At 71.1% G+C, this 24711-nt stretch overlaps 9 protein-coding genes across 9 annotated transcripts; 3 read left to right on the forward strand and 6 right to left on the reverse strand.

Annotated features, from left to right (window-relative positions):
• Positions 1-1171: 1171 nt before the first annotated feature.
• Positions 1172-2266, forward strand: AURANDRAFT_64889 (hypothetical protein; the record flags this gene model as incomplete). Its single annotated transcript, XM_009039621.1, has 1 exon — positions 1172-2266. One exon carries the CDS (start codon positions 1172-1174, stop codon positions 2264-2266), a length of 1095 nt encoding a protein of 364 aa, XP_009037869.1.
• A 787-nt stretch (positions 2267-3053) lies between these two features.
• Positions 3054-8317, reverse strand: TPR2 (hypothetical protein; the record flags this gene model as incomplete). Its single annotated transcript, XM_009039821.1, has 5 exons — positions 3054-3402; positions 3856-4305; positions 4505-4881; positions 5083-5659; positions 5712-8317. The coding sequence occupies 5 exons, from the start codon at positions 8315-8317 to the stop codon at positions 3054-3056; spliced, it is 4359 nt and encodes a 1452-aa protein (XP_009038069.1).
• A 925-nt stretch (positions 8318-9242) lies between these two features.
• On the forward strand, positions 9243-10085 carry AURANDRAFT_69836 (hypothetical protein; the record flags this gene model as incomplete). Its single annotated transcript, XM_009039622.1, has 2 exons — positions 9243-9605; positions 9686-10085. The coding sequence occupies 2 exons, from the start codon at positions 9342-9344 to the stop codon at positions 10016-10018; spliced, it is 597 nt and encodes a 198-aa protein (XP_009037870.1).
• A 254-nt stretch (positions 10086-10339) lies between these two features.
• On the reverse strand, positions 10340-11221 carry AURANDRAFT_1767 (hypothetical protein; the record flags this gene model as incomplete). Its single annotated transcript, XM_009039552.1, has 1 exon — positions 10340-11221. A coding segment is annotated over one exon (882 nt), but the record flags the coding sequence as incomplete, so codon positions are not given.
• A 2117-nt stretch (positions 11222-13338) lies between these two features.
• Positions 13339-14004, reverse strand: AURANDRAFT_5219 (hypothetical protein; the record flags this gene model as incomplete). Its single annotated transcript, XM_009039563.1, has 1 exon — positions 13339-14004. A coding segment is annotated over one exon (666 nt), but the record flags the coding sequence as incomplete, so codon positions are not given.
• A 1565-nt stretch (positions 14005-15569) lies between these two features.
• Positions 15570-16415, reverse strand: AURANDRAFT_28025 (hypothetical protein; the record flags this gene model as incomplete). The annotated part of the gene is made up of 1 exon (XM_009039820.1): positions 15570-16415. One exon carries the CDS (start codon positions 16413-16415, stop codon positions 15570-15572), a length of 846 nt encoding a protein of 281 aa, XP_009038068.1.
• A 1126-nt stretch (positions 16416-17541) lies between these two features.
• Hypo6 (selenoprotein) lies at positions 17542-18228 on the reverse strand (the record flags this gene model as incomplete). Its single annotated transcript, XM_009039819.1, has 1 exon — positions 17542-18228. A coding segment is annotated over one exon (687 nt), but the record flags the coding sequence as incomplete, so codon positions are not given.
• A 1599-nt stretch (positions 18229-19827) lies between these two features.
• AURANDRAFT_53944 (hypothetical protein) lies at positions 19828-23181 on the forward strand (the record flags this gene model as incomplete). Its single annotated transcript, XM_009039623.1, has 2 exons — positions 19828-21092; positions 21293-23181. 2 exons carry the CDS (start codon positions 19828-19830, stop codon positions 23121-23123), a joined length of 3096 nt encoding a protein of 1031 aa, XP_009037871.1.
• Positions 23182-23777: 596 nt separating this feature from the next.
• On the reverse strand, positions 23778-24314 carry AURANDRAFT_27859 (hypothetical protein; the record flags this gene model as incomplete). Its single annotated transcript, XM_009039818.1, has 1 exon — positions 23778-24314. A coding segment is annotated over one exon (537 nt), but the record flags the coding sequence as incomplete, so codon positions are not given.
• Positions 24315-24711: the final 397 nt, after the last annotated feature.

Consider the following 24711-nt stretch of genomic DNA (forward strand, 5'->3'; position numbering starts at 1 on the left):
CGCGGAAGTCGCGGAGCCGGTGGCGCACGACGCCGCGCTGCTGGTAGAGGTCCGCGTCGAACGGCGCGCCGTCGGACCGGCTCGCGAGCGCGACGGCCGCGTCGAGGTCCGCGAGCGCCGCCCGCGACTCGCCGAGGGCCGCGCGCGCCTGGCCCCGGCGCTTCCAGGCGTCGGCGACGTCCGGGGCGACGGCGACGGCCTCGTCGAACTCCGCGACGGCCTCCCTCAGCGCGCCGCGGAGCGCGCACGCGGAGCCGCGGCCGAGGCGCGCCGCGAGGGCCCGGGGCTTCTTGGCCAGCACCTCGTCGAAGACGGCGCAGGCCTCGTCGTGGCGGCCCGTGTTCACGAGCAGGTAGCCGACGGCGATCGCGTCGTCGACGCTCGCGGTCCCCGTCGCGTGGCTCATGCTGCCCCGGACCTTGCCGAGCACGTCCGGCGGGATGGCGCCGCTCGCGGCCCAGGCCTCGACCTCCGCGGACGGCTCGCCGCCGCGCTGATGCGGCGACGCGCGGAGGAGGCCCTCCGGCGCTGCGCGCGGGGCCTCCGGCTTCGGCTTCGCGGGCGCCGGTGCCGGCTTCGGCGGCGGCGGCGGCGGCGGCGCGGCCGGTTGCGGTTTCGGCGGCGGCGGCGCGGCCGGTGCTGGCGGCGGCTTCGGCGCGCCGTCGGCCGCGAGGAGCATCTGGAGCTCCGAAACGGCCGCGACGTCGCTCGCGTCCGTCGCCGCCGCGAGGCCGCAGCGCCAGGCCGCCGCCGCCTTGCTTTGCTTGCCGATGGACGCGAGCGCCAGGCCCTTGAGCACGTACGCGCGCAGGTGGCCGCCGCACGCGGCGATGGCGCCGTCGCACTGCTTGACCGTGGCCCTGTAGAGGCCCAGCTCCATCTTGCAGCTCGCGGCGTTGGTCAGGTGCGTCGCCATGTCGCCTGCTGCAGACGTTTTGGCCAGCGCCTCCCAGCGCTCCGCCGCCTCTGCGAAGTTGCCCGCGCGGAAGAGCGCGAGAGCCTCCATCGTGGCGAGGCTATTATACAAAAAGGTAATTGCACAAATTGTTGAACCTCCAAAAATTCTCCAAAACCTTCGGCCGCGGCGCCAGCGCATGGGCGGGGCTACCTCAGAGGTCCAGGCAATCCTGTAGCCCGGCCCAGATCTCCAGGCGACCAACCCATCCACACCATGGACCTCCTGAGCGACGACCTGCTCTACTGCTGCCTCGCGCGCGTGCCCTTTGCCAGCTACGACGCTTTGCGCCTCGTCTCGCGGCGCCTGCGCGGCGCCTGCGGCTCCGAGGGCTACGCGCGCGAGCGCGACCGGTTCCGCGAGTCGCTCGTTGTCGTCTGCGGCGGCAGCGACTGGGGCTACCGGCGCGAGGCCTGGCTCCTGACGCCGGACCGCACGTGGCTCGCGCGGCCCGCGCTGCCCTTCGGCCGCGACGCGTTCTGTCTGACGGCCGCGCGGCCCTTCGGCGACGAGCTCTACGCGACGGGCGGGCGGCTCCGGGGCTACGAGGCGTCGGCGGCCGTGTCCGCCTTCGACGCGCGCGCGGGGACGTGGCGCGAGTGCGCGCCGATGCTCCAGGCGCGCTTCGGCCACGGCGCGGCCGCGCTCCGGCCGAAGCCCAAGCTCGCGCTCGTCGCCGTCGCGCCGCGGCGGCGGCGGCCCGCGGAGCAGCGGCGCATCAGCGTGACGCAGAAGCCGCTTCTCGTCGTCGCGGGCGGCTACCGCGACGACGCGGAGCTCGCGTCCGCGGAGGCCTTGGACCTCGTCACGGGCCGGTGGCGCGCGATCGCGCCGCTGCCCTTCGCCACGTGCTACGCCGCCGCGGCCGTCGTCGACGGCCGCTTCTACGTCGCCGGCGGCGCGGGCCCCGGCGACGGTCGGCTCCAGATGTGGGACCCGGCGACGGGCGAGTGGGCGCGCCGCGCGGACCTCCCGCAATCGCGGCAGTCGGCCGCGGCCGTCGTCGTCGCGGGCCGGCTCTCCCTCATCGGCGGGCTGCTCGACCTCGGCGAGACGGCGAGCGTCATCCGCTACTGCCCGACGTCGGACGCGTGGCAATGGGGAGAGGACGCGCGCGCGATCCCGTGGCTCCCGAAGCCGCGGTCGGGCGCCACGGCGGCGCTCCTCGCGGACGGCTCCGTGCTCCTCGTCGGCGGCGGCTCGCCCCTCGTCTGCCGCCGCGACGGCGACGGCTACCGCGCCTGGGAGGACGTCGCCGACCTCCCGACCGGCTGGGTGCGCTGGCCCGGCGCGGCGACGGTGGAGCTGTAAAGTGTGTGCATATTGAATTCAATGTGCTGTGTTGAATTTGAGGTACAGGGTGGCTCCTCTCCCCGCGGCTGTGCTTCCAGCCATACGCAATGCGCGTCGCGGCGATCAGAGCGTTCGCGCTGCTGCGAGCGGCGGCGGCGCTCCAGCCACCGGCACCGAGGCGGTCGTCGTCGCTCCTGCGCGCCGCGCCCGCGCCGGACGCCTGGAACGCCTACGAGCTCGGCGCCGCGCGCGCGCTGGCGGCGAGCGCGCCGGCCAAGGCCGCGGCCGCGTTCTTCAGCGCCACGGGCCCGCTGCCGCTGAACGCGGCGCTCGCGCTGCCCTTGGCGGCGAAGCTCGACTGGTCGCGGCCGTGGCGGCCGCGGCCGACGGGCGACCGGTCGCGCGCGGGCCTCCTCTACGGCGTCGCGCTCGTCGCCTGGGCGGCGCGGCAGGCGCCCTACGCGTCGCGCGCGGCGTTCGCGGCGGCGGCCTTGCGGCTCGCCGTCGGCGCGCGCGCCGCGGCGCTCGGGCCCGTCGTCGCGCTCGTCGCGGACGCGAAGCGGTCGGCCGCCGCCGAGGCCGCGGGCCGCGCGGCCGCGGCCGCGGTCGTCGTCGCGGCGAAAAGCTCGGCGGCCCAGATCGAGGCCGCCGTCGCGCGCGCGGCCGTCTACGTCGAAGCGCGGCCCCTGCTCGGCACGGCCGTCGAGGCCGGGCTCATCCTGACGCTCTTCGCCATCTTCCGGAAGCTCTCGACGACCATCGACCGCTTCGACGACAAGTAGCATTTTTATAGCGACGGATGCTGCTACTTCTTTTTCCCTTTCTTCTTGCCGGGCTTCTTCGTCTTCTTGCCCTTCTTCGCGAGGGCGATGCGCTCCTGTCGCCCTCGCAGCGCCGCGGCCAAGCGCGTCGCGGCGACCATGGCCGCGATCATGATTTCTCGCGCCGTGTCCATCTTCTTGGCGCGCTCGACCTCGTCCGTGAGCGCGTCGCCGCCCATGACGATGTCGTAGACGTCGAGCTTGTACGCGAGCGGCGGCGGCGGCGCGGCGGCGTCGGGCGCGGCGGCCGCGGCGGCGTCCGTCGCGATGCTGGCCGCTCGGCCCGCGTCGGCCAGCTCCTTGAGCAGGGCCGACTTCTCTTTGATCGTAATGCTCGTATAGTAGGGCTCGGCGCGCGGCGCGACCTTGACCGGCTCGACGGGCTCCGCGGGCCGCGGCGACTCGACCTTCGGAGCCGCCTCCGCGAAGAGCGACGTGGACGGCTTCTTGATCGGGTCTGGTTTCACGGGCTCCGACTCGAGGCGCACCTCGAAGGCCTTCGTGATCGCGGCGTCGAATACCTGCGACTTGCGCTGGTTCGCCTTGAGCTTGGCTGCCTCCTCCTCGGCAGCTTTCGCGGCCTTTTGCTCCTCCGTGAGCTCGGGCGGCGCTGCCGCACCGTCCGCCGGCGCTGCACCATCCGTCGCGACCGCGCCGTTCTCCGCTGCAGCCGCGGCGACAGGATCGCCCACGGAGCCGGCCGCGCCCATGCCGTCGAGTGGTTACAGATCGCACACGCAAAAATTCACCATCGGTAAGTTGCCGTTCAACCTGCGAATTGGTTACGTCGCCCGCCCCAGGAAGTGGGCCTCCCACTTCTCGGCGACGTGCTTCCAGAGGAAGCGGTCGCGGGCGTAGCGCTTCATGGCCGCGCGGTGGCCGTCGAGCTCGCCGCGCGCCGCGCGCTCCGCCGCGTCCGCGGCCGCGGCGGCGAAGTCGGCCTGCCAGGCGACGTCCGCGGCGTCGACGGCCGGCTTGAGGTCGTCGAGCAGGATCGACGCCTCGGCGTCGGCGCGGCGCGGCGTCGCCGGGCCGAGGTCGAAGTCCACCGTGAGCTCGGGGACCACGGAGCCCGCGAAGCGGCTCGTGATCGGGATCGCGCCGAGCGCCATGGCCTTCATGACGGAGACGCAGCCCGTCTCCGGGTAGGTCGTCGGGTAGAGCACAAAGCCCGCCCGGGCGTAGCCCCGGGCGAGCTCGTCGTGGCCGACCATGCCCCGGTAGTCGACGCCCGGCCTGTGTGCAAATCAACCAGTGGAACGCCCTGTCCAGCAAAAACTTCAAACCTCTCTATCTCGATCAAATCGAAGTCGATTTGGCTGATTTTTGGACGAATCGATTGCTCTCGTCGAGTTTTCGAAGCACAGCGAAAGAGTCTGGTCCAAACCGTTCGATTACGCGCACATTGAAGTCGGGTTGAAGATTTGATTTGCACACAGCGCCCGGCTGCCGGAGGAGCCGCTCGACCTCCGCGCGCCACGCGTCGAACGCGGGGATGTGGCGCGCGCCCCAGGTGACGAAGGCCGGCGAGAAGCCGTAGTAGACGACCAGGGTCGCGTTCGGCACGCGGCCCCGCACGGCGGGCCAGCCCTTGAGCACCTCGTAGAGGCCGCGGTTCGGCGCGGACCCGTACGCGAAGACCGTCGCCGCGTTGTCGCCGTCGACGAGGAACGACGGGTCGATGCCGTTGGGCGTCTCGTAGGCCTTGGGCCGCGCGGCGGGCGGCAGCGTCGCCGTGTGGAACTTGGACAGCGTGAAGATCCCCGCGAGGCCGTCGACGAACGGCGCCGTCCACGACCCGTAGCCGGGCACCTGCGCGGGAACAGGGTGCTTCAACATCGCTTCAATAGGAGTGGTCCGCGCGTTCCATAAAAAAGCATCCACGCTCCGAGACCGATGATCGCTCGTCCAAGCATCAGCCGAAACGAGTGGGAAACGGCCGAGCGAGGCGCCTTTGGGAAGTTCGCGCGCTCGTCCCGCGCCGCCGGGCGCGTCCTGGAGCCACGCGTAGACTTTCCCGTGCGTCGCCGGGTCCGCGACGGCCGTGGACACGTGGTAGCGCCAGGCGACGAAGACGTCGGGCGGGCGCGACGCGTCGTAGGTCGCGTGGCGCAGCCACGCGACGCCGAAACGGTCGTCGCCGAGGTCGCGGTCCGCGCACTCGTTGTAGACCTCGACGGCGTGGCCCCGCTTCGCGAGCTCGCGGGCGACGAAGACGACGGCCTCCTCGGAGCCGCCGAGGCCGCCCGTCTCGAGCGACGACGGCCCCCAGTCGGGCCACCACGTCTGGCCGTACTCGTCGCAGTAGATCGCGACGACGAGGTTCCCCGCGCGCCGCGCGGCGGCGCGCTTCGCCAGCGCCGCGTCGCGCGCGTCGAGGCGCGCGCGTCCCCGTTCGTCGGCCCGCTGCGCGGCGTGCCGGAGCCGCACGGCCTTGAACCACTCCTCGAGCGCCGCGGCGCCCGCGCCCGCGTCGTCGAGCGCCGCGCCGACGCCGAGCCGGAGCCCCGCGTCCGACGGGCTCAGCGCCGACGACGCGAAGAGCGCGCCGAGCAGGCGCGCGTCGTCGGGGCGCCGCGGCCCGCAGCGCCTCGTTCAGGTTGCCCGCGACGTCGCCGTCGTCGCGGACCCGGAGGCCGGACAGGTACGCCGCGGCCGCGCCGGCCGCGTCGCCGGCCCTGCGCCGCACGTGGCCCAGGTTGTACCAGAAGTGGGACGACCAGGGCGCGCGGTCCACGGCGTGGCGCAGCTCCGCCGCGGCCGCCGCGTCGTCGCCGGCGAAGTGGCAGTCGAGGCCCCGGAACGACCGCGCGTTCGCGTCCTCGGGATACGCGGCCGCGAAGCGCGCGACGGACGACCGGCGCCGCGCGGCGCCGTCGACGGGCGGGAGCGAAGACGCCGCCCGCTCGTCGGCGTCCGGGTCGTCGCCGCCGAAGCAGGGCGGCCCCGCGGCGCCGCCGAGGTCCGCGGCCGCGCGGCGGTAGCGGCAGTCCTTGAGGCCCGCGCGGTCGCGCGGCGCCGCGGGGTCGACGACGACGTGCCAGGTCCGCTTCCCCGCGCGGAAGGCCTCGTAGGCGGCCTCGTAGGCGGCCTCGGCGGACGCGACGGACCGCGCGGCGTCGAAGAGGGGCTCGGCGCTCGTCCGCGCGACCGTCGCGTTCCGGAGCCGCTCGAAGGGGAGGGCGCCCGCGACGGCCTCGAAGTCCTTGACGGAGTCCACCAACGTCAAATTCTCGAGGGCCGCGGCCGCGAGCAGGGACGCGCCGACGCGGCTCGCGAAGCGGCCGACGCCGTCGCCGCCGCCGCCGCCGAAGCCGCGGATCGCGAGGAGCGGCACGGCGGCCCAGAGGCTGTCGGCGCCCGTCGTGTGCGCGCCGTAGACGAGGTTGTCCAGGAAGAGGTCGCAGGTCTCGGCCATGCGCGTGAGGTGCGCCTGGCGCGGCACGCGGCCGAGCCAGACGAGGCGCGCGGGGTGCACGCCGCGCGCCGCGGCCTCGGCCGCGAGGTTCGCGACGACGACGGCGCCGAGGGGCTCCTTGGGCCGCAGGAGCGCGAGCGTCGCCCCCGGCGACCGCCGGAGCGCGCCCATCCAGAGCGTGAAGGACTCGGGCTCGTACTTGTCGATCTGGTTGAAGTTGCAGTAGCGCGGCGGCCCCGGCGCGCGCCGCGCGCCGAGGTCCGCGGGCGGCCAGTGCGCGCCGTAGTCGTTGGCCTGGTAGGAGAAGGGCAGGTAGATGAGCGGCTCCGCCGCCGTCGCCGCGGCGTGGTCCGGCGGCAACACTTTCGCGTCGGCCATCGTGTAGTCGAAGTGGCCGCCGCCCGCGACGCCCGGGTAGCCGAGGTAGGAGATGAGCAGCGCGCCCGGCGGCGCGACGGACTCGCTCGCGAGCTCGAGGCGCGCGCCCCGCGTGTGCGTCATGAGGTCGACGACGACGTCGAGGTCGAGGGCGTCCATGCCCCGCTTCGCCGCGGCGACGTCGACGTCGAAGAGCTCGAGGAACCCGCCTTCGGGCCGCCGCTCCGCGCGCGTCCGGAGCACGGACGCGTCGTTCTCGCCGTAGCTCAAGACGAAGGTCTCGACGACGGCCGGGTCGTGGTCGCTCACGAGGCGCCGCGTGAGGTAGCCCATGGGGTGCTCGCGGAAGTCGAAGCTCAGGTACCCGACGCGGAGGCGGCTCCGCCGCGCCCTCCGCGGCGGCGGCGGCGCCGCGTGGCCGAAGCGCTGGAAGACCTGGGCCGACGTCAGGCGCCGCAGCACGTCGTTGGGGAAGTGCTGCAGGAGCGTCGCGTCGTAGGGCATGACCGCGAGGTCGACGTCGCGGCGCCCGACGCCCGCGCCGCGGCGCCGCCGGCCCTCGAAGTCCGCCAGCGACGCCTCCACGATGGCCAGCAGCCCCCGCTGCGTCTCCTCGAAGCCCGCCCACTTGCAGATCGTGCGCCGCGCGGTCATGAGGTTCCCCAGCGACGTGCCGTCGTCCGGCGCGAAGGCGACGGCCTCGCCGAAGACGGCCTCGGCGCGGTCGTGGAGGTTGCCGTCGCGGAAGGTCTGGCCCAGGTTGTTCAGCGCGTTGAGGCGCACGCCCCGGGACAGGGTCGGGTCGGCGACGAGCTCGAGCTGGATGCGCGCGGCCGCGTCCGAGTCGCCCTCGGTGAAATACGTGTTCGCGAGGTTCAGCCGCGCGTTCTCGTGGGCCGGCGCGAGCGCCATGGTGCGCTCGTAGGCGGCGCGCGCGTCCTCGACGCGGCCCAGCCCGTCGAGGACGATGCCGTAGTTGAAGTGCGCGTCGGGGAAGTCGGGGTCCGCGGCGATGGCCCGTTCGAGGTGGCCGCGCGCGACCTCGAGCTTCGCGACGTCGCGCGCCGCGTTGCGCGACAGGAGGTGGCCCAGGTTCGACTCGGCCTGGGCGACGATCTTCGGGTGGTCCGCCGCGGCGATGGCCCGCTCGTAGCACGCGGCGGCCTTGGCGACGTCCGAGACGCCGTCGTTCGCGAGGTCGCTGTAGGCGTTGCCGAGGTTGATGAGCGCCTCCGGCAGCGCCGGCGCGATCGCGAGCGCCTCTTCGAACTCGGCGACGGCGCGCGCGTACTCGCCGCGGACCTGCGACGCCACGGCGGCGTTGTAGATGGCGTAGGCGTCGACCTCTTTCGCCGTGATGCTCCGCTGCACGCCCTCCTTCGTCGTGACGATGCTCACGATTTCGTCGTCGGCGACGGCGGTCGTCGCGGCGAGCAAGAGGACGAGGCGCATGGTCTCAGCGCTCTCGCCGAGGCCGCTACGGGGCTGCCATCGTCCGGCTGGGATGCAACTTTAGGGAACCTTTGGCTGAAGCTCGTCTGTACAGCTGTGCGTCGAGGTGGCTGTGCTTTTGAGGTGCTAGATCGAGTGCTCGTCGCTCGTCTTGCTGCTGCCGGTTGCATCCGTCGCAACAATGCGCACCATGATGTTCGCGCTGCTCGCCGCGTCGACGTCGGCGTTGAAGCTCAGCCGGCGCGCCTTCGCCGCGGGCCCGGCGTCCGCGGCGCTGCTCGGGCCGCGCGCGGCCTTTGCCGTGCCCGGTCCGGCGGCGACGGCCCTCTCGGTGTTCAGCGCTTCCGATCCCACGAAGTCGCCGTTCCAGGGCTACTACAAAGACCCCGAGCACCTCGACGGCTACCGCATCATCAAGGCGAACGTCGGCCTCGGCGAGCTCCTCGTCACGGGCCGCGACGCGCCGGACGGCGAGGAGTTCGTGCTCACGGGCGTCATCACGTCGCAATTCAGCGCCATCATCGACTTCTCGCCCAAGGGCGGGCCGAAGAACCTGCCGACGCGGTTCAAGCTCGTGCAAGGCCGGCCGATCATCGAGTTCCCGGACGGCAACGGCTGGGCGCGCATCTCCGAGAAGCCCGCGATCCCGACCGTGGAGGTGCCCATGTCCCAGGACAAGCGCAGCGGCCTGGACAAGCTGCGGGGTGCCATGGACACGGGCAAGCTCGCGGGCGACGCCAAGGACGCGGGCATCTCCCTGCCGAGCCTGAGCCTCCCGAAGCTGCCCTTCTCCTAGGAGCGGCGGGTAGTGTAACGTCGTCGGTCGAAGAATGGGTGCCGGTAGGGGTGTGGGTGTGGCTCCGGAGAGGTGTAGCCTAGGTGTCGCGTCCATCCGCCGGGCCTGCCGCGAGGTTCCCGATTCGTCGCCGCACATTGCTGGGTCGCGCGACGCGTTTCACGTCGGTAGAGCGGGCGCCCCTCGACGCGGACGGCGTCATCTGGTCGGCGCAAACGACGAGACGATATGGCGGCGCACGGTCCCTACGACCTCCAGATCAAGCTGCTGATGATCGGCGACTCCGCCGTGGGAAAGACGTCGCTCCTCCTGCGATATGCGAACGACACGTTTTCCTCGACGTTCATCACGACCATCGGCATCGACTTTAAGATTAAGACGATCAATCTGGACGGGAAGCGCGTCAAGCTCCAGATCTGGGACACCGCGGGCCAGGAGCAGTTCCGGACGATCACGCGGTCCTACTTCCGCGGCGCGCAGGGCATCGTGCTCGTGAGTGGACCCCCCCGCCCCCGCCCCCGCCCCCGCCCGCCCCGCGCGCCGCCCGCGCCGACGCCGACCCCCCCGCGCAGGTCTACGACATCACGGACCGGGGCACGTTCAACTCCGTGCGGTCGTGGATGGCGCAGATCAACGAGCACGCGGACGGCCAGGTGAACAAGATCCTCGTCGGCAACAAGTGCGACAACAGCTCCGCGCGCAAGGTCTCGGCCGACGAGGGCCGCAAGCTCGCCGACGAGTACGGCGTGCGCTTCATCGAGACGTCGGCCAAACAGAACGTCAACGTCACCGAGGCGTTCCGCGCGATCGCGCAGCAGGTCACGAGCCGCATCCCGAGCCGCGCCGCCGGCGGCGTCAAGCTCCAGTCCGCCGCCAAGCCCGGCGGCAAGAAGGGCTGCTGCTGAGGGGGGCGCGCGGGCGTCGGGGCGCGCGTCGGCGGAGCGGCGGCGTCGATCTAAAAGTTGTTCAGACAAATCTATCGAGAAGTAGCAACCGGTTTATTTGCCGCGACCGCCGCGGCGGCGTTTCTTCGTCGCGGGCGGCGGGGAGGGCGCGGCGGCGCCCTCGTCGTCCGCGTCGCCGTCGGAGTCCTCCTCGTCCTCGTCCTCGTCCTCGTCGACCTCCTCGCCGCTCTCGTCGTCGTCGTCCGCCTCGTCGTCGTCGTCGTCCGCGTCGCCGCCGGACTCGTCGTCGTCGTCGTCGTCGCGGAAGCCCCGGGACGTGGGCTGCTTCGAGAGGTCGGCGCCGGCGGTCGCGCGGTCGCCGGCGAAGGCGTGGTAGAGCACGTCGCCGTCGCAGACGCCGCGCTGGACCTTGTAGAGCTTCATCGTGAGCCGCGGCCCGAGCTCCGCGAGCTTGATCGCGGACTCGCGGTGCTTCACGTTCGACCGGCCCGCGTACTTGCCCGCGAGCACGACCTTGGCGTCGTTCTCCGCCTCGGAGTCGGAGCCGTAGGCGTCGTCGTTCGCGGGGCGCGCGAGGCCCCGGACGTACTCGGAGATGTCCCTGAGCTTCGAGAGGTCCGGCGTCTTGCCCTTGGCCTCGACGACGCGCTTCACGGTCTTGGACACGCCCGACGCGGACGCGCGGATGGCGTAGTGGCGCAGCTCCAGGACGTCCGTCGCCGGGTCGCGCTCCACGAGCACGACGCGGCGGCAGTCCGCGAGCTTGACCGTGCTGACGTCGATGGGCGCGAACATGGCCTCGAAGGTCACGCGGAGGAGCTTGACGTGCGGCGCGGCCTCGTCGGCGCCGAAGTTGTTGAGCACGACGAGGGGCGCCGTCGCGTAGGCCGCCGTCGTGTCGAAGGGCCGCTTCTGCGCCGCGCGGACCGTCCGCGCGAGCTCGAACGCTAAAATCTTCAGCGCGAGCGTCGGCCCCGCCGGCAGGCGCGCGATCCGCAGGTTGACCTGCGTCTCGCGCTGGGCGAGCATGAGCAGGTGGCTCACGCCGAGGGGCTGCGCGGCGTGCACGAAGTCCTTGAGCGTGTTCGTCGCCTTCTCCCGGAGCTTGAGCGCCGTGTGCGGCGCCATGACCTTGCGGAGCTCGAGGAGCAGCTCCGCGACGTGCTTCGACGTGTTGCCGCGCCGCACGATCATGGACCGCGGGATCGCCTTCTCGCCCCGGTCCGCCGCCTGCGGCGGCGGCGTCGCCTTGCCCGCGCCCTTGCCCTTGGCCGGCGCCGCTGCCGCGACCTTGGGCCGGTCGTCGACGGCCTCCTGCGTCCGCGACTTCTTCCGCCGCCCGCCGCGCCGAGGCATGGCTGGCGGGTGCTGGCCGCGAAAGCGCTGCTGCGCGACGGCGGCCGGGTGTCGCTCGACGCGCTGCGCGACGAGGTGCTCGACGACGCGTGGGCCCGGAAGCTCGTCCGATCGCCCAAAACAGCAAAATCCGGCTGTGGAGAGGCCCTTGACCGCCGACGGCGTCGTCCGTCGCCGCCTCCAACCCCCCAAACAAACCCGCCCGCTCTATCATCGACGCCTCGGCGTTGTCGGATTTTGATCGCTTTCCATCGCCCACACCAAAACACCCCCCCGAAAACCATGAGGATCAAACTCCGCCGCCTCGTCTGCCTGGGCTTGATCGTCTGCGTCGCCATCTCCTTCCTTCCCTTCACCTTCCGCGGCGATGACGACGACGACGGCGACGACGACTACGACGACGACGAGACGCGCGAAAACGCGATCCAGCGCCACCTGCGGCGCGAGCGCGAAATGCTCGCGTCGCAACTCCGGCACAAGCAGCAGCTCCTCGCAAAGGGCGCGAAGAAGGTCGGCGGCATGCTCCGCGGCACGAGGAAGAAGAAGGAGGCGCACCGGGACGACGACGACGACGCGTCCGCGGAATCCGTCCACGACGATCCCGGCAATCCCAACGGCGACGACGACGACGACGACGACGAGGACGACGGCCCGGAGGACGACAAGGTCGCGCTCTTCTGGAACCACGACGCCTTCGAGAAGGAGCGCGTGCCCGCGCGCGCGTTCCACCTCGGAGGCGGCGCGCCCCTCGACGACGACGACGAGGACGACCTGCGGCGGATCCGGGAGGGCCGCGAGGACCGGCGCTTCGTCGCGGAGCCGTCGGTGCCCGTCGACCCCGGCGAGGACCTCGCGCGCAAAGCGCGCTGGGCGAAGACCCTCGAGGCCCAGGGGCGCTGGGGGGGCGCGTACCTCGGCAACGGCGTTCTTTCGCCCGCGGCGCTCGCGAAGCAGGCGCGCGCGCTCTTCGAGAAGCGGTGCCGCCGCGAGTGACTAAAGTTTTACCCACACGCTTCGGACTACTAGTAACAGAGCGAGTTTTACCCACACACGGGCTAGAGAAAAACAGGGCGTGGCGCCGCGACCGGTGGTGCGGCGGCTTCTTCGCGCGGGGGCTCGGGGCGACGCTGGACGGCACTCGTCCAACAAGGGTGCGTCGCTCCGTCCGCTCCGCGCTTGCGCCGAGGCACATGCACAAAACACGGGGGGAGGGGGATGGTGGTCGGTCACTGGTCGAGGGGCACGCTGCGGTGCGCCGCGGGGTCGAAGACGCGGTCGGCGTCGAGGCCGTACTTGTCGTGGGAGGGGAAGCGCCGGATGGCGCCGTTGGAGGCGAGGTCGATGGACGCGAGGTCGAGCTCGACGACGTCGCGGCCCATGGCGTCGACGGCGGACGCGTCGGGCGGCTCGAGGCCGTGGAGCGACGCGTCGAGGCCCGACGCGTCCGAGACCGGCGACGACGGCGGCTCCGGCGGGAGCCCCTCGTCGCTGTGGAGGCTCGCGTGGCGGTAGGCCTTGACGTCGTCGTCCTCGGGGATGGGCAGGCCGAGGCTGCAGCGGCGCTCGCCGCCGGGCGCGTCGTCGACGGTCCGCCGGCTCGTCTTCAGCTCCGGCGACCGCTCCGGCGAGTCGTCGCCGCCGGCGGCGGCGCCGTCGTCGAGGGCGCGCAGGCCGAGATCGGGCGTCTCCGCGGACATGGACGCCGCCGTCGCCGCCGCGAGGTGCAGCGCGAGCGCGGCGTCGTCGTCGTCGCCCGTTAAGTCGCCCGGCGGCGCGATGCCGCGCGCGACGACGTCGTCGGGCGACGACCCGGCCGACGAGGACGGCGCGTCGTCGTCCGCGGACACGACGGCGCTCAGCGACGGCGGCGCGCGGCCGCCGCTGAGGCGCCGCTGCTTCACGAGCGACCCGATCTTGTCCGTCGTCGACGGGCCGATGTACGAGTTCTTCCGGCCGCCGTCGCGCACGAAGGGGTGGTCCAGGATCGTCGCCGCGTCGATGCGCTCGTCCGGGTCCACCGTGAGGCACTTGGCCAGCAAATCCTTGGACCGCGACGACCGGTCGCGCCACGCGCGCTCGGGGAACGCGAGCGCGAGCGGCGCGGGCCCGGCCGCGCCGCGGCCCGCGTCGCTCCGCTCGAAGGCCTGCTCGTCCTCGGCGGCGTCGAAGGGCTCCATGCCGCTGAGCATGATGTAGAGCACGCAGCCCAGGCCCCAGACGTCGACCTTGGCGCCGTAGGGCCGCCCCGTGCGCTGCTCGGGCGCGATGAACCCGGGCGTGCCGCACAGCGTCGTCGTGATGCCCCGGTCGCTGTGGGCCATGCCGAAGTCCGCGAGCTTGACGTTCCGTAAAAGCGGCGTCGGTAAAAGCAGGTTCTCGAGCTTCATGTCGCGGTGGATGACGCCGTTCGCGTGGCAGTGCGCCAAAGCCGACGCGACGTCGCGCGTGAGGTTCGCGGCCGTGCGCTCCGAGAAGGAGCCGACCTTGCTCAGCCGCTCGAAGAGCTCGCCGCCGGCGGCGTACTCCATGACGAAGAGGTAGTGCGTCGCGTCCTCGAAGTCCTCGTAGCTCCGGAGCACGTTCGGGTGGTCCAACAGCCGCAAGGCCGTGATCTCGCGCCGGAGCTGCGCGAAGGTCTCGTCGTTGCCCTGGCGCCAGGCGGGCCGCTTGCGGCAGACCTTGACGGCGCGGAACTCGGGCTCGCCGCTACCGCGGGCCTTGCCGCCGGAGAAGAGGCCCCGGGCCCCGTCGCCCTCGCGCCGCTTCAGGCGGCAGAGGTGGACGATGGACGTCGCGCCCGTGCCCAGCACGCCGAGCGTCGCGTACTTGGCCCGGTAGGCCTGCGGGAGCTGCGTGCGGTGCGGGTCCCCGACGAAGCCCGCGGGCGCGTCGCGCGGCGCGAGCTTGGACCGCACGAGGCCGACGACGTCGTCGCGCTTCTCCCGCAGCATCTTCAAAAACTCGCCCTGGTTCGCGAGGCAGCCCGCCATGCGCGGCGAGCCCGGCGGGGCGCCGCCGCCGGGGCCGCCGCCGAGGCACCCGCAGGCCTCCACGGTCGCGACCGGCGCGCCCACCGTTCTGTCCCGGGGGGGCGGGGTCGGCGAGGGCAGCCCCCGGTAGATCGGGGGCGGCCCGCCGCGCGCACCCGCCGGGGACCCAAGCGCGCGAGGGGGCGGCGACGGCCACCGACGCGCGACCGCCCGCGGGCCTAGCGAGCCATGGAGCTCGCCTTACTGTTGCGATGGGCGCATCACACAATGCTGCCCCCGCGGTGGATCCTTGGGCAGGTGGTTAGTGAAGTACTGTTCTGAGGAGGGGAATAGCAACCACTGCGGCGGCGATCCGTTGAGCTTTGGTTTACTCTCGGCTCGCTGTATGTGTTTGGTTCCGCTCATCGGCTCGCTGTATGTATTTGGTTCCGCTGATTTCGGGCCGAGAAGCGCCGAGACGGCATGGACGCATTAAATTTAGTCGAGCGCGCCTACCACCGCGCGCGCCCCCCCGCGTGCAAGATCGCTGGGACTGCGCATAGCGCACACATCGGGGCTGCCATCCGCGAAGGAGCGGCAGCGTTTGGATTGCGACTCGCTGAGAACACAAGCGGCTTCGGGCGACCGATTTGACGGACGCGACGCCCCTCCCCCGGCCCGTGAGCGGCCCGGGCAGCCCCGCGCAGCAGCAGGGATCGTCCGCTGTCGACCCGAGAGCGCCCTGCCACAAGGGTTGGCCCCGCGGACCCGAGGAAGTCGATCTGACGTGTTCGCGCTGAAACCGCGTCGCGCGCGCCCGCACGCCCGCGCGCGCGGTGTCGCACGTCGTTCGAGCCAAGTCAGCAACTGAGCAGTCCGAGGGTATCAGACATGTACCCCGAGCCTCCGATCCAGCCAGCACGCTGCCCAGAGCCCAAAATGGGCTGCTTTTCGGCTCGCAGAGCATGCCGAAATGCTCGAACTTCGCGCAGCGATTCCGGATGACGGTAAGGGTGTCCATGGTCACGGAGCACAGTTCCGAGCACACCAGAGGCACGTCTGCCGCGATCCGCAGCCCATGACCATGGACAGCCGGCCGCGCGCGCGCCGGCAAATGCCAAAGAGAGGCTCTCCCTGCTTCTCCCCTCATACTGTTCTGGAGAACCACCTGAGGTCGGTGTTGCTCCTACAAGCTTAAGCGACGTGGGCGGCCGCGGCCGGCACTCCTACAAATACGCGGTGCTGTCCAGAACGTCGTCGTCGGCGGAGTTGGCCGTGCGCTGGTGCGGCGTGTCGTCGTCGTCGTCGAGGTCCGGGTCGACGCCGTGCATGAGCTTCTCGAGGCGGTCGATGCCCGCGTTCGCCGCCTCGGACTGGGGGTTCAGCGAGATGGCCGCGTGGTAGTACGCGAGCGCGTCGCTGTACTGCTCGTTCAACACGTAGACGTCCGCGAGCTTCGTGTGGAGGAAGTCGTGGTTCAGCGACTGGAGCGAGTGGAGGAGGAGCTCGATGGACTGGGCGTACTCCTGGTTCGCAACGTGGAGGTCCACGAGCGCGAGCGCCGCGTCCGTGCAGGACTTGTCGATGGACAGCGCCTTGGCGAACGCGCGCTTCGCCTTGTCCGTGCCCTCGGGCGACGTCGCGAGCACCTTGCCCACGAGCGAGATGGCCGCGGCGTTGTTCGGCAGCGTCGCCACGGCCTCCTTGGCCGTGCAGAGCGCCTCCTTGTACTTGCGCGTCGACAGGTAGGCCGCCACCAACCCCTTGTACGACGCCAGGTCCTTCGCGTAGTTGTTCGCCTGGAAGTACGCGACGATCGCGTGCTCCGCCTTGCCCATGCCCAGCAGCAGCTCGCCCCGGAGCTGGAACGCGAGCACGTGGCGCGAGTCCAACGCGATGGCCTTCTCGACGAAGCCCAGCGCCTTCTCCGTCTCGCCGCGCGTCTCCGCGTACAAAGCGACGGCGATCCACGCCTCGGGCCGCTTCCGGTTCGTCGACACGAGGTCGTGCGCGAGCCGGTTCAGGTCGTTGGCCTGGCCCCGGCGCTTCGCGAGCACGGCGCAGTGGTCCATGTAGTCCAGGTTCAGGTTGTCGGCCACGCGCGCCTTGTTGAACGAGTACTGCGCGTCGACGAGGTCCTCGAGCTCCATCTGCGCCTTCGCGAGGCGCAGCAGCCCGTGCAGGTTCGACGGGAAGCCGCCGATCTGCTCCACGGCGCCCCAGTGCTCGATGGCGTGACCGTACTCGTGGCGGTGCATCGCGCCGTGCGCGAGCACGAAGGGCTCGAGCCACGGCCACGCGGCGGCCGCCTCGGGCGCGGGCGCGGCCGCCGCCGCGGCGCCGTCGACGTCCATGGCGGCGCCGCCGCGGGTCCCCCGGTCCCTGCGCGGCGTCGCGCCGAGCTGCGCCAGCGGCTCCACGGCCTCGAGGCAGAGCGGATTCGCGGCGAGCGCGGCCTCGAACGACGCGATCGCGTTCCGCTTCAGCCCCGTGTTCTTGTAGAGGCGGCCGAGCGTCACGTGGGCGCGCGCGCCGCGCCACTGCGCCGGGATGGCCTCGAGCGTGTTGATCGCCGCGCCGACCTCGTCCAACGCCACGCAGCACCGCGCCTCGCGGAACTTGAGCCGCGCCTCGGCCTCGTCCTCCGCGGCGGACGACGCGCCGTAGCCGCCGCGCCGCGCGCCCTGCGCGACGCGCCGCCGCTGGATCGCCTGGCGGTAGTAGGCCTGCGCCCGCTTGTACTCGCCCTTGCCGAAGAGCGCGTCGCCGTAGAGCTCCAGGCCCTGCTCGCCGCGGCTGCTCGACAGGAGCAGCGACCCGAGGATCTCCGCGCTGCTCCAGAGCTCCTCCGCGAGGAGGTGCTTCATCTGCGCTAAGAGGTCCTCCGTGTCCGGCGCGGGGGACATGGTTGGTGTGTAGCTGCTGGGACGCTCAAAGCCGCCTCCAGCCTGCTCGATTTTGAGACTGCAACCAAAACCGCTCGATCACGTTGAAGCTGAGTTGCACAGCCTCGCTTGCGAGCCGCATCCCACCCGCCGCTCGACGCGCGCAGTGGAAAAAAACTCGACAGTAACACAGAAGATGGAATTCCGCGGCGCTTACTCCGGCGGCCCGCGTCTCGGCGGCCGCGCCCGAAGGAAAAGGCGCGGCCGCGTCATGTCGGGGCTCGCGCGGCGTCGGCGCGCGGCGGGATTCCTACGCGGCGCCCGCGGCGGCGAGGAGCGCCTCGATGGACAGGTGCGCGCCGGAGCTCTCGTCGTAGTGCTCCGCGACGACGCTGTCGCCGTCGAAGACGAAGCTGCCGCCCTGGACCATCGTCTGCTCCATCGACCGCCGCATCGTGGACGCCTTGGGCATGAGCGGCTTGTAGGGGCCGGGATTGAACAAGTTGCCCGTGACGGCGTTCAAATCGTCGCGGCCGCGCTCCTTGATGGCGTCGTTCGTCGCCGCGGACCACATGCTGCCGACGCCCTCGAAGACGGCCTTGCCGCTGTCGTCGCGCTTCGTGTTGCGCGTGCCCGCGGCCGCGTAGGCGTCGCTGAGCTCGCTGTCGTCGACGAAGAGCAGCTCGGGCGAAAAGCTCGTCTGCTTCGCGAAGGTCTCGCCGGACTCGACGGACCCGATGCCGACGACGAGGAGCTTCACGCCCGCCGCGTTCAACGCTGGAAGCGCGTCGCGCTGCAATTGCATGACGCGCTCCCAGCAGAAGACTCAGCCGAAGTGGCGCAGGAATTCGACGACGACCTTCTGGTCGCTGTTCCACTGCTCCGTGAGCGCCACGGGCTGCTTGGTTGCGATGTTTTTGAGCTGTGCGCCCGCGAGGCGGTCGTAGGCCGTCGGCGCGAGCGCTGTCGCGGTTGCGATGAGCAACGCGAAGCGCCTCATTGCGTTGGCAGCTCGGCAATGCCGGCGGGCGCGTCCGGTGCTGTTGCGACGCGACGACAGAGAGCGGCAGACGCGGACAGCTCAGCCCCAGAGGTTCAACCAAATCGCTTGAACCGCATCATCGGCTGCCCTCGAAGGGTCAGCATGGACGAGATCGTGGCGCACGTTCGGACACTGCAGCTCGGCGATGCGCCGTCGAAGACCGCGGCAGCGGAGGCGCTGATCGACCTCTCGTTCGACGACGACAACCATGACCTGATCGCCGAGGCCGGCGGCATCGAAGCGCTCATCCACCTCCTGCGCGACGGGAGCGCCGAGGCCAAAACGATGGCCGCGCGGGCGCTGGGGAACCTCGCGTACTGCAACGACGCCAACCAGATCCTCATCGCCGAGGCCGGCGGCGTCCCGCCGCTCGTCCACCTCCTGCGCAACGGGAGCGCCGAGGCCAAGCTGCGGGCCGCACGGGCGCTGGGAAGCCTCGCGTTCAACGACGACAACATTGTCCTGATCGCCGAGGCCGGCGGCATCGCGCCGCTCGTCGAGCTCGTGCGCGACGGGAGCGCGGAGGCCAAAGAGAAGGCCGCGTGGGCGCTGTGCTGGCTCGCGGGCAACGACGACAACCTGGTCCTGATCGCCGAGGCCCGCGGCATCCCGCCGCTCGTCCACCTCCTGCGCGTCGGCAGCGCCAAGGTCAAGGTGATGGCCGCGAGCAACGCTGCGCACGCGCTGTGCTCGCTCGCGGGCAACGACGACAACCTGGTCCTGATCACCGAGGCCGGCGGCATCCCGCCGCTCGTCGACCTTCTTCGGAATCGGAGCGCGGGGGGCAACTTGAAAATGAACGCCGCGGCGGCGTTGGCTAGCCTCGCGCGCAACGACGCCAACAAGGCCCTGATCGCCGAGGCCGGCGCCGTCCCGCCGCTCGTCGACCTCCTGCGCGACGGTATCGCGGCGGACGCCAAATTGATGGCCGCGCGGGCGCTGCGCCAAATCACGCGCGACAACGATGCCAACGCGGTCGCGGTCTTGGCTTTCTTCGGTCTCGAGCCTCTCGTCCAGCTCGCGCGGCGCGGCCGCGTGACCGTCGCGATTGACGTCGACCGCTGGAACGACTCGGACTCGGACTCGGAGGGCGCGGCCCCGCTCGCCGCAGAGTACGATCGGACGATTGTCTACTCTGCCGGCCATCGCGCCAAGCGCAAGGCCGCGCTCGTCGTCGCCGCGCTGTTCAAGGACTGCGTCCCGGGCGAAGTCCCGGACGACATCAAGGCCGCCATTGGATCCTACCTTTAAGTGAAGCCTCGTTGACGGAAACGATGACCTGGAGCGAAAGCGCCCCGTCATCGGCCGAGACAGACGGCGCCACGAGACATCCCGTCTCGCACCACTCGAGCATCTACACCTCGTCAGATGCGCATCCTACAACTCAGCCTCATCATGCTGTCCGGCGTGTTTCGCTCGACGGCCGGCGCGCGCCCGACGGGCGCCGCGCAAGTGCGCTCCGCGAAGGCGAGCCCGCGGTCGTCGCTCCTGCAGATGACGGCGCGCGCGGCCCCCATGGCGCTCGCCGGCGCGTCCGTCGGCCTCGGCGCGCCGTCCATGGGCCGCGCCTGGGCGTCGCTGCGCAAGCCGCGCTGGGGCTTCCAGACCGCGCGCCACTCGACGGCCGTCGCCACCGAGCCCGCGAAGGCGTCCGCGCCGCCCGCGCACCCGGCCTTCAGCCTCGTGCGCTCCGAGACCATCGACGAGTACGGCGCCGTCTGCCACGTCTACGAGCACGTCGCGTCCAAGGCCCAGGTGCTCTCCGTCGTCGCGGACGACGACAACAAGGTCTTCGGCATCACGTTCCGCACTCCGCCGCGCGACTCGACGGGCCTGCCCCACATCCTCGAGCACAGTGTGCTCTGCGGGAGCAAGAACTACCCGACGAAGGAGCCCTTCGTCGAGCTGCTCAAGGGCTCGCTGCAGACGTTCCTCAACGCCTTCACGTACCCGGACCGGACGTGCTACCCCGTCGCGTCGCAGAACCTCGAGGACTTCCGGAACCTGGCGCGCGTCTACCTCGACGCCGTCTTCTACCCGCGCGCCGCCTCCGACGAGACCGTGCTCCAGCAGGAGGGCTGGCACTACGAGGTCGACGGCGACTCGAAGCTCACGTACTCGGGCGTCGTGTACAACGAAATGAAGGGCGTCTACTCGTCCCCGGACTCGCTCATGCAGCGCGCGGCGCAGCAGGCCCTCTTCCCGGACAACGCCTACGGCGTCGACAGCGGCGGCGACCCCAACGCCATCCCGGACCTCGACTTTGCCCAGTTCCAGGCGTTCCACGGCGAGTTCTACCATCCGACGAACTCGCGCATCTTCTTCTACGGCGACGACGACCCGCTGGAGCGCCTGGAGCTGCTCGACGAGTACCTCTCGGACTTTGTGGAGCGCAAGGGCGACACGGAGGTCGCCACCCAGAAGATCACGTTCGCCGAGCCAAAGAAGATCGTCGAGAAGTTCCCCGCGTCGCCCGGCGACGACGGCCCGGGCGGCGCGCACATGGTCTCCGTGAACTGGCTCCTGGCGTCGGAGCCCATGAGCCCCAAGGACGAGCTCGGGTTGGGCGTGCTGGACCACCTGTTGCTCGGCACGTCGACGTCGCGCCTCCGCAAGGCGCTGACGGACAGTGGCCTCGGCGAGTCGGTCATCGGCGGGGGCCTCTCCGACGAGCTCAAGCAGCCGACCTTCGCCGTGGGGTTGAAGGGCGTCGAGGCGGAGAACGTCGAGAAGGTCGAGGCGCTCGTCGTGGACACGCTCAAGGCCATCGAGGCCGAGGGCTTCGATCCCGCGGCTCTGGCGGCGTCGATGAACACGATCGAGTTCGGCACGGGGCAGGAAAAGGGTGATTCAACGTCGCTTCAACGCGAGTGTGCCGCGCGCGCGCGTTTCGGAAACAGCGCCCACGCTTCGAGAGCGCTCCGAGAGATGATCGCTCGTCCAGAAATCAGCCGAAACGAGCGGAAATCGGCCGAGATCGGAGCCTCCAAAGTTGGGAATTTCGCACCCTTTTCCTGCCCAGGTTCGGCATGCGCGAGTTCAACACGGGCTCCTTCCCCAAGGGGCTGAGCTTCATGCTCGGCATGATGCGCAACTGGATCTACGACCGCGACCCGGTGGAGGCGCTGCGCTTCGAGGCGCCCCTCGCGGAGCTCAAGAAGGAGCTGGCGGACGACGCGGACGCGTACTTTGCGGGTTTGATCTCGAAGCTGCTGACGTCGAACACGCACCGCGTCACGGTGGAGATGCGCCCCGACGAGACTCTGGAGGAGACGCAGAAGGCCGAGGAGGCCGGCCGCCTCGCCGCGATCCGCGACGACATGTCGCCCGAGGACTTGGCGGCCGTCGAGGCGACGGCCGCGGCGCTCAAGGAGAAGCAGATGTCGAGCGACGACCCGGAGGCCCTGGCGACGATCCCGACGCTGGGCAAGGCGGACCTGACGCGCGAGGTGCGCACGATCCCGCGCACGGAGGGCCTCGTCGACGGCGAGAAGGTCGTGCTTCTGGAGCGCGAGCTCGCGACGGCGGGTATCGTGTACACGGAGATGGCGCTGGACCTGCGGTCCGCGCTGGACGCCGACGATTTGCCCTACGTGCCCCTCTTCGCGCGCATGCTCCTGGAGACGGGCGTCGCGGGCAAGTACGACCCCGTGGGCCTCCAGCGCGCCATCGGGGCGAAGACGGGCGGCGTGTCGGCGTCGATCATGAACACGCTCAAGGTCAGCGCGGACGGCGCCATCGGCGACCCGGACGACCTCGTCTACCGTTTGGTGCTCCGCGGCAAGGCGACGCACGAGAACGCGGGCGAGCTCTACGAGCTCATGGGCGACGTGCTCCTGGGCGCGGATTTCGCGTCCGCCGAGAAGCGCGTCGTCGAGATGCTCAAGGAATCCAAGGCGCGCTACGAGTCGGCCTTCCGCACGTCGGGCCAGTCCTTCGCGTCCGCGCGCATCTCCGCGACGCTGTCCCTGCCCGCGCTCGTCTCCGAGCTCACGTCGGGCGTGAGCCACTACGAATCGGTGCTCGCGATGCTCGAGGAGGCCCAGAGCGACTTCCCGGCGCTCCTGGCGAAGCTCGAGGCCATCCGGTCCAAGGTGCTGGCCACGGCGCGCGACACGGCGGTGATCAACCTCACGGGCGACGCCAAGGCGCTCGCCGCGGCCAAGCCCGAGCTCGCGCCCCTGTGCGCGAAGCTCCCCGCGGCGGCCGACGCCGCGGCGAAGCCGGACTGGTCGTCCCTCGCGGCGAAAGCGCCGGCGCTCAACGAGGGCTTCGCCGTGCCGACGCAGGTCAACTACGTCGCCAAGGGCGGCCGCCTCTACGGCGTCGGCGAGAAGCCCGCGGGCTCCGACTCCGTCGTCCGCCGCTTCCTGAGCCTCGACTTCCTCTGGAACAAGGTCCGCGTCATCGGCGGCGCCTACGGCGGCTCCTGCGCCTTCAACCCCATCTCCGGCGCCTTCGTCTTCTCCTCCTACCGCGACCCGAACCTCAAGGCGACGCTCGACAACTACGACGCCGCGGCGGCCTGGATGGACGAGTTGGTCGTCGACGACGCGGAGCTCACCAAGGCCGTCGTCGCCGCCATCGGCGACTTGGACGGCCCCATGACGCCGGACACGCGCGGCTTCGTGAGCCTGAGGCACTACCTCGACGGCACGACGGACGAGCTCCGCCAGCAGTGGCGCGACGAGGTCCTCGCCGCGACGCCGGAGGACTTCAAGGCCTTCTCGACGCGCCTCAAGGCCATGATGGCCGACGCCAAGAGCTCCGTCTTCGCGTCCGCGGCCGCATTCGACGAGGCCAACGCCGAGCTCCCGGACGCGGACAAGCTCTCCGTGACGAACCTCCTCTAGGGAAACTCAAGCATACGATGTGTACACAGCGCCGAATCCGAAACATAATTGGCGCCTTATTCGACTCCGTCTACGCGGCGCGCGGAGATTAGGCGGTCGAGGCGAGGGGGAGGGGGGGCGCGTCGCCTACCTGGACCGGTTGCTCTGGTGGTTGTAGTCGCAGTTGGCCGTCGCGAAGCCGATGCGCCGGTGCTCGGCGTCGAAGAAGACGTCGTGGTCCTGCATGAAGTTGGCGCCGAGGACGGCGCCCGAGGCCTCCGTGAGGTAGACGCGGGGGACGTACTTGCCCGCGGCCTTCTCCATGTAGGCGTCGGCCTTCATGTCGACGCGGACGTCGCCCTCGAAGACGAAGGTGATCGTCGGGAGCTTGGCCGCCTGCGCGGCCGTGTAGGCGATCTTCGTGTTCGCGTACTTGGGCGAGCTGCCCATGACGTTGGACCAGGCGCGCTTGAACTGGTCCGCCGCGCGCCGCGGCAGGTACGTGTCCGTCGTGCCCGAGTCGACGATCGTCCCCTTGCCCGTCGCGTACGTCGACGCCGGCACGCCGATGGACTTGCCGTCGACCAATATGTCCAGCATCTTCACGGTGAACCAGCCCGAGTTCTTCGCCAGCGGCACGAAGTCCATGGGCTTGGCGTGGATGCGCTCGTCGACGCCGCCGAGCGCCATCGTGCCGCCGCCGTGCATGAAGCAGAGGCTGAACGAATTGTGGCCCAGCGCGTTCGCGGACCGCATCGTCGGCACGAGCGTCTGCGCGTGCATGGACATGCCCATGATGCCGTCGGCCTTCTGCGTCCGGAACAACCCCGTCTCGTAGGTCTGGCAGCCGAACACAAAGGGCGTCGCGATCCACGCGGACCCGTCGCGCGACGCCTTCTCCGTCAAGGACGTGCCGCCGACGTAGTAGGCGTCCTTCATCTGCACGGCCTTCCAGGAGCTGCCCTCCGTGTAGGACTGGCTCACCTGGCAGGTCTTGGTCACGCAGCGCGCCGCGGCGACGCAGTCGGAGCAGCCGAGGCGCCGGAGCGTCGACGACTTGTCGGGGTCGAAGTAGGGGTCCGTGTGCTTGCCGCAGCTCTTGCACCCGCTGCAGGGGAAGGCCGTGTGGTGGCTGCCCGTGTCGACGATGACGGACACGCGCTGGGGCGGCGTGCCCACGTAGACGTGCGCGTAGTGCGTGCCGATGCCCATGAAGAGCGGCGTGAGGCCCTGCTCCGCCTTCGTCGCGGCGCCGCCCGCGAGCCGCCGCCGCGCCGTCGCGTTCTTCCGGTGCAGCGCCGTGCGGTGCGCGAAGGCGGGCACCGGCGCGTCCAGGACCGCGCCGGAGAAGTCGAGCGCCTCCCCGTAGCGGCCGGGCAGCGTCCCCGGGGCCCAGTCCGACGCCGGGGACCCCAGCGAGTAGTTGGCGCCGTCGTCGAGCGGGAGCGCCGGCGACTCGCGGCGTTGGGAGCACGACAAGGCGGAGGCCGTCGCGGCGAGGAGGGCCAAGGCGGCGCAGCGCCCAATAGCCGAGCGCATCGTGGTCATGAGCGCGTCCACCTCCGCGAAGCCGCGAAGCGAGCCGGCTCGATGTTTTTCCACACGCCGG

The sequence above is a fragment of the Aureococcus anophagefferens genome (genome assembly GCF_000186865.1).
Source record: "Aureococcus anophagefferens unplaced genomic scaffold AURANscaffold_12, whole genome shotgun sequence".
Classification (NCBI taxonomy): domain Eukaryota; class Pelagophyceae; order Pelagomonadales; family Pelagomonadaceae; genus Aureococcus; species Aureococcus anophagefferens.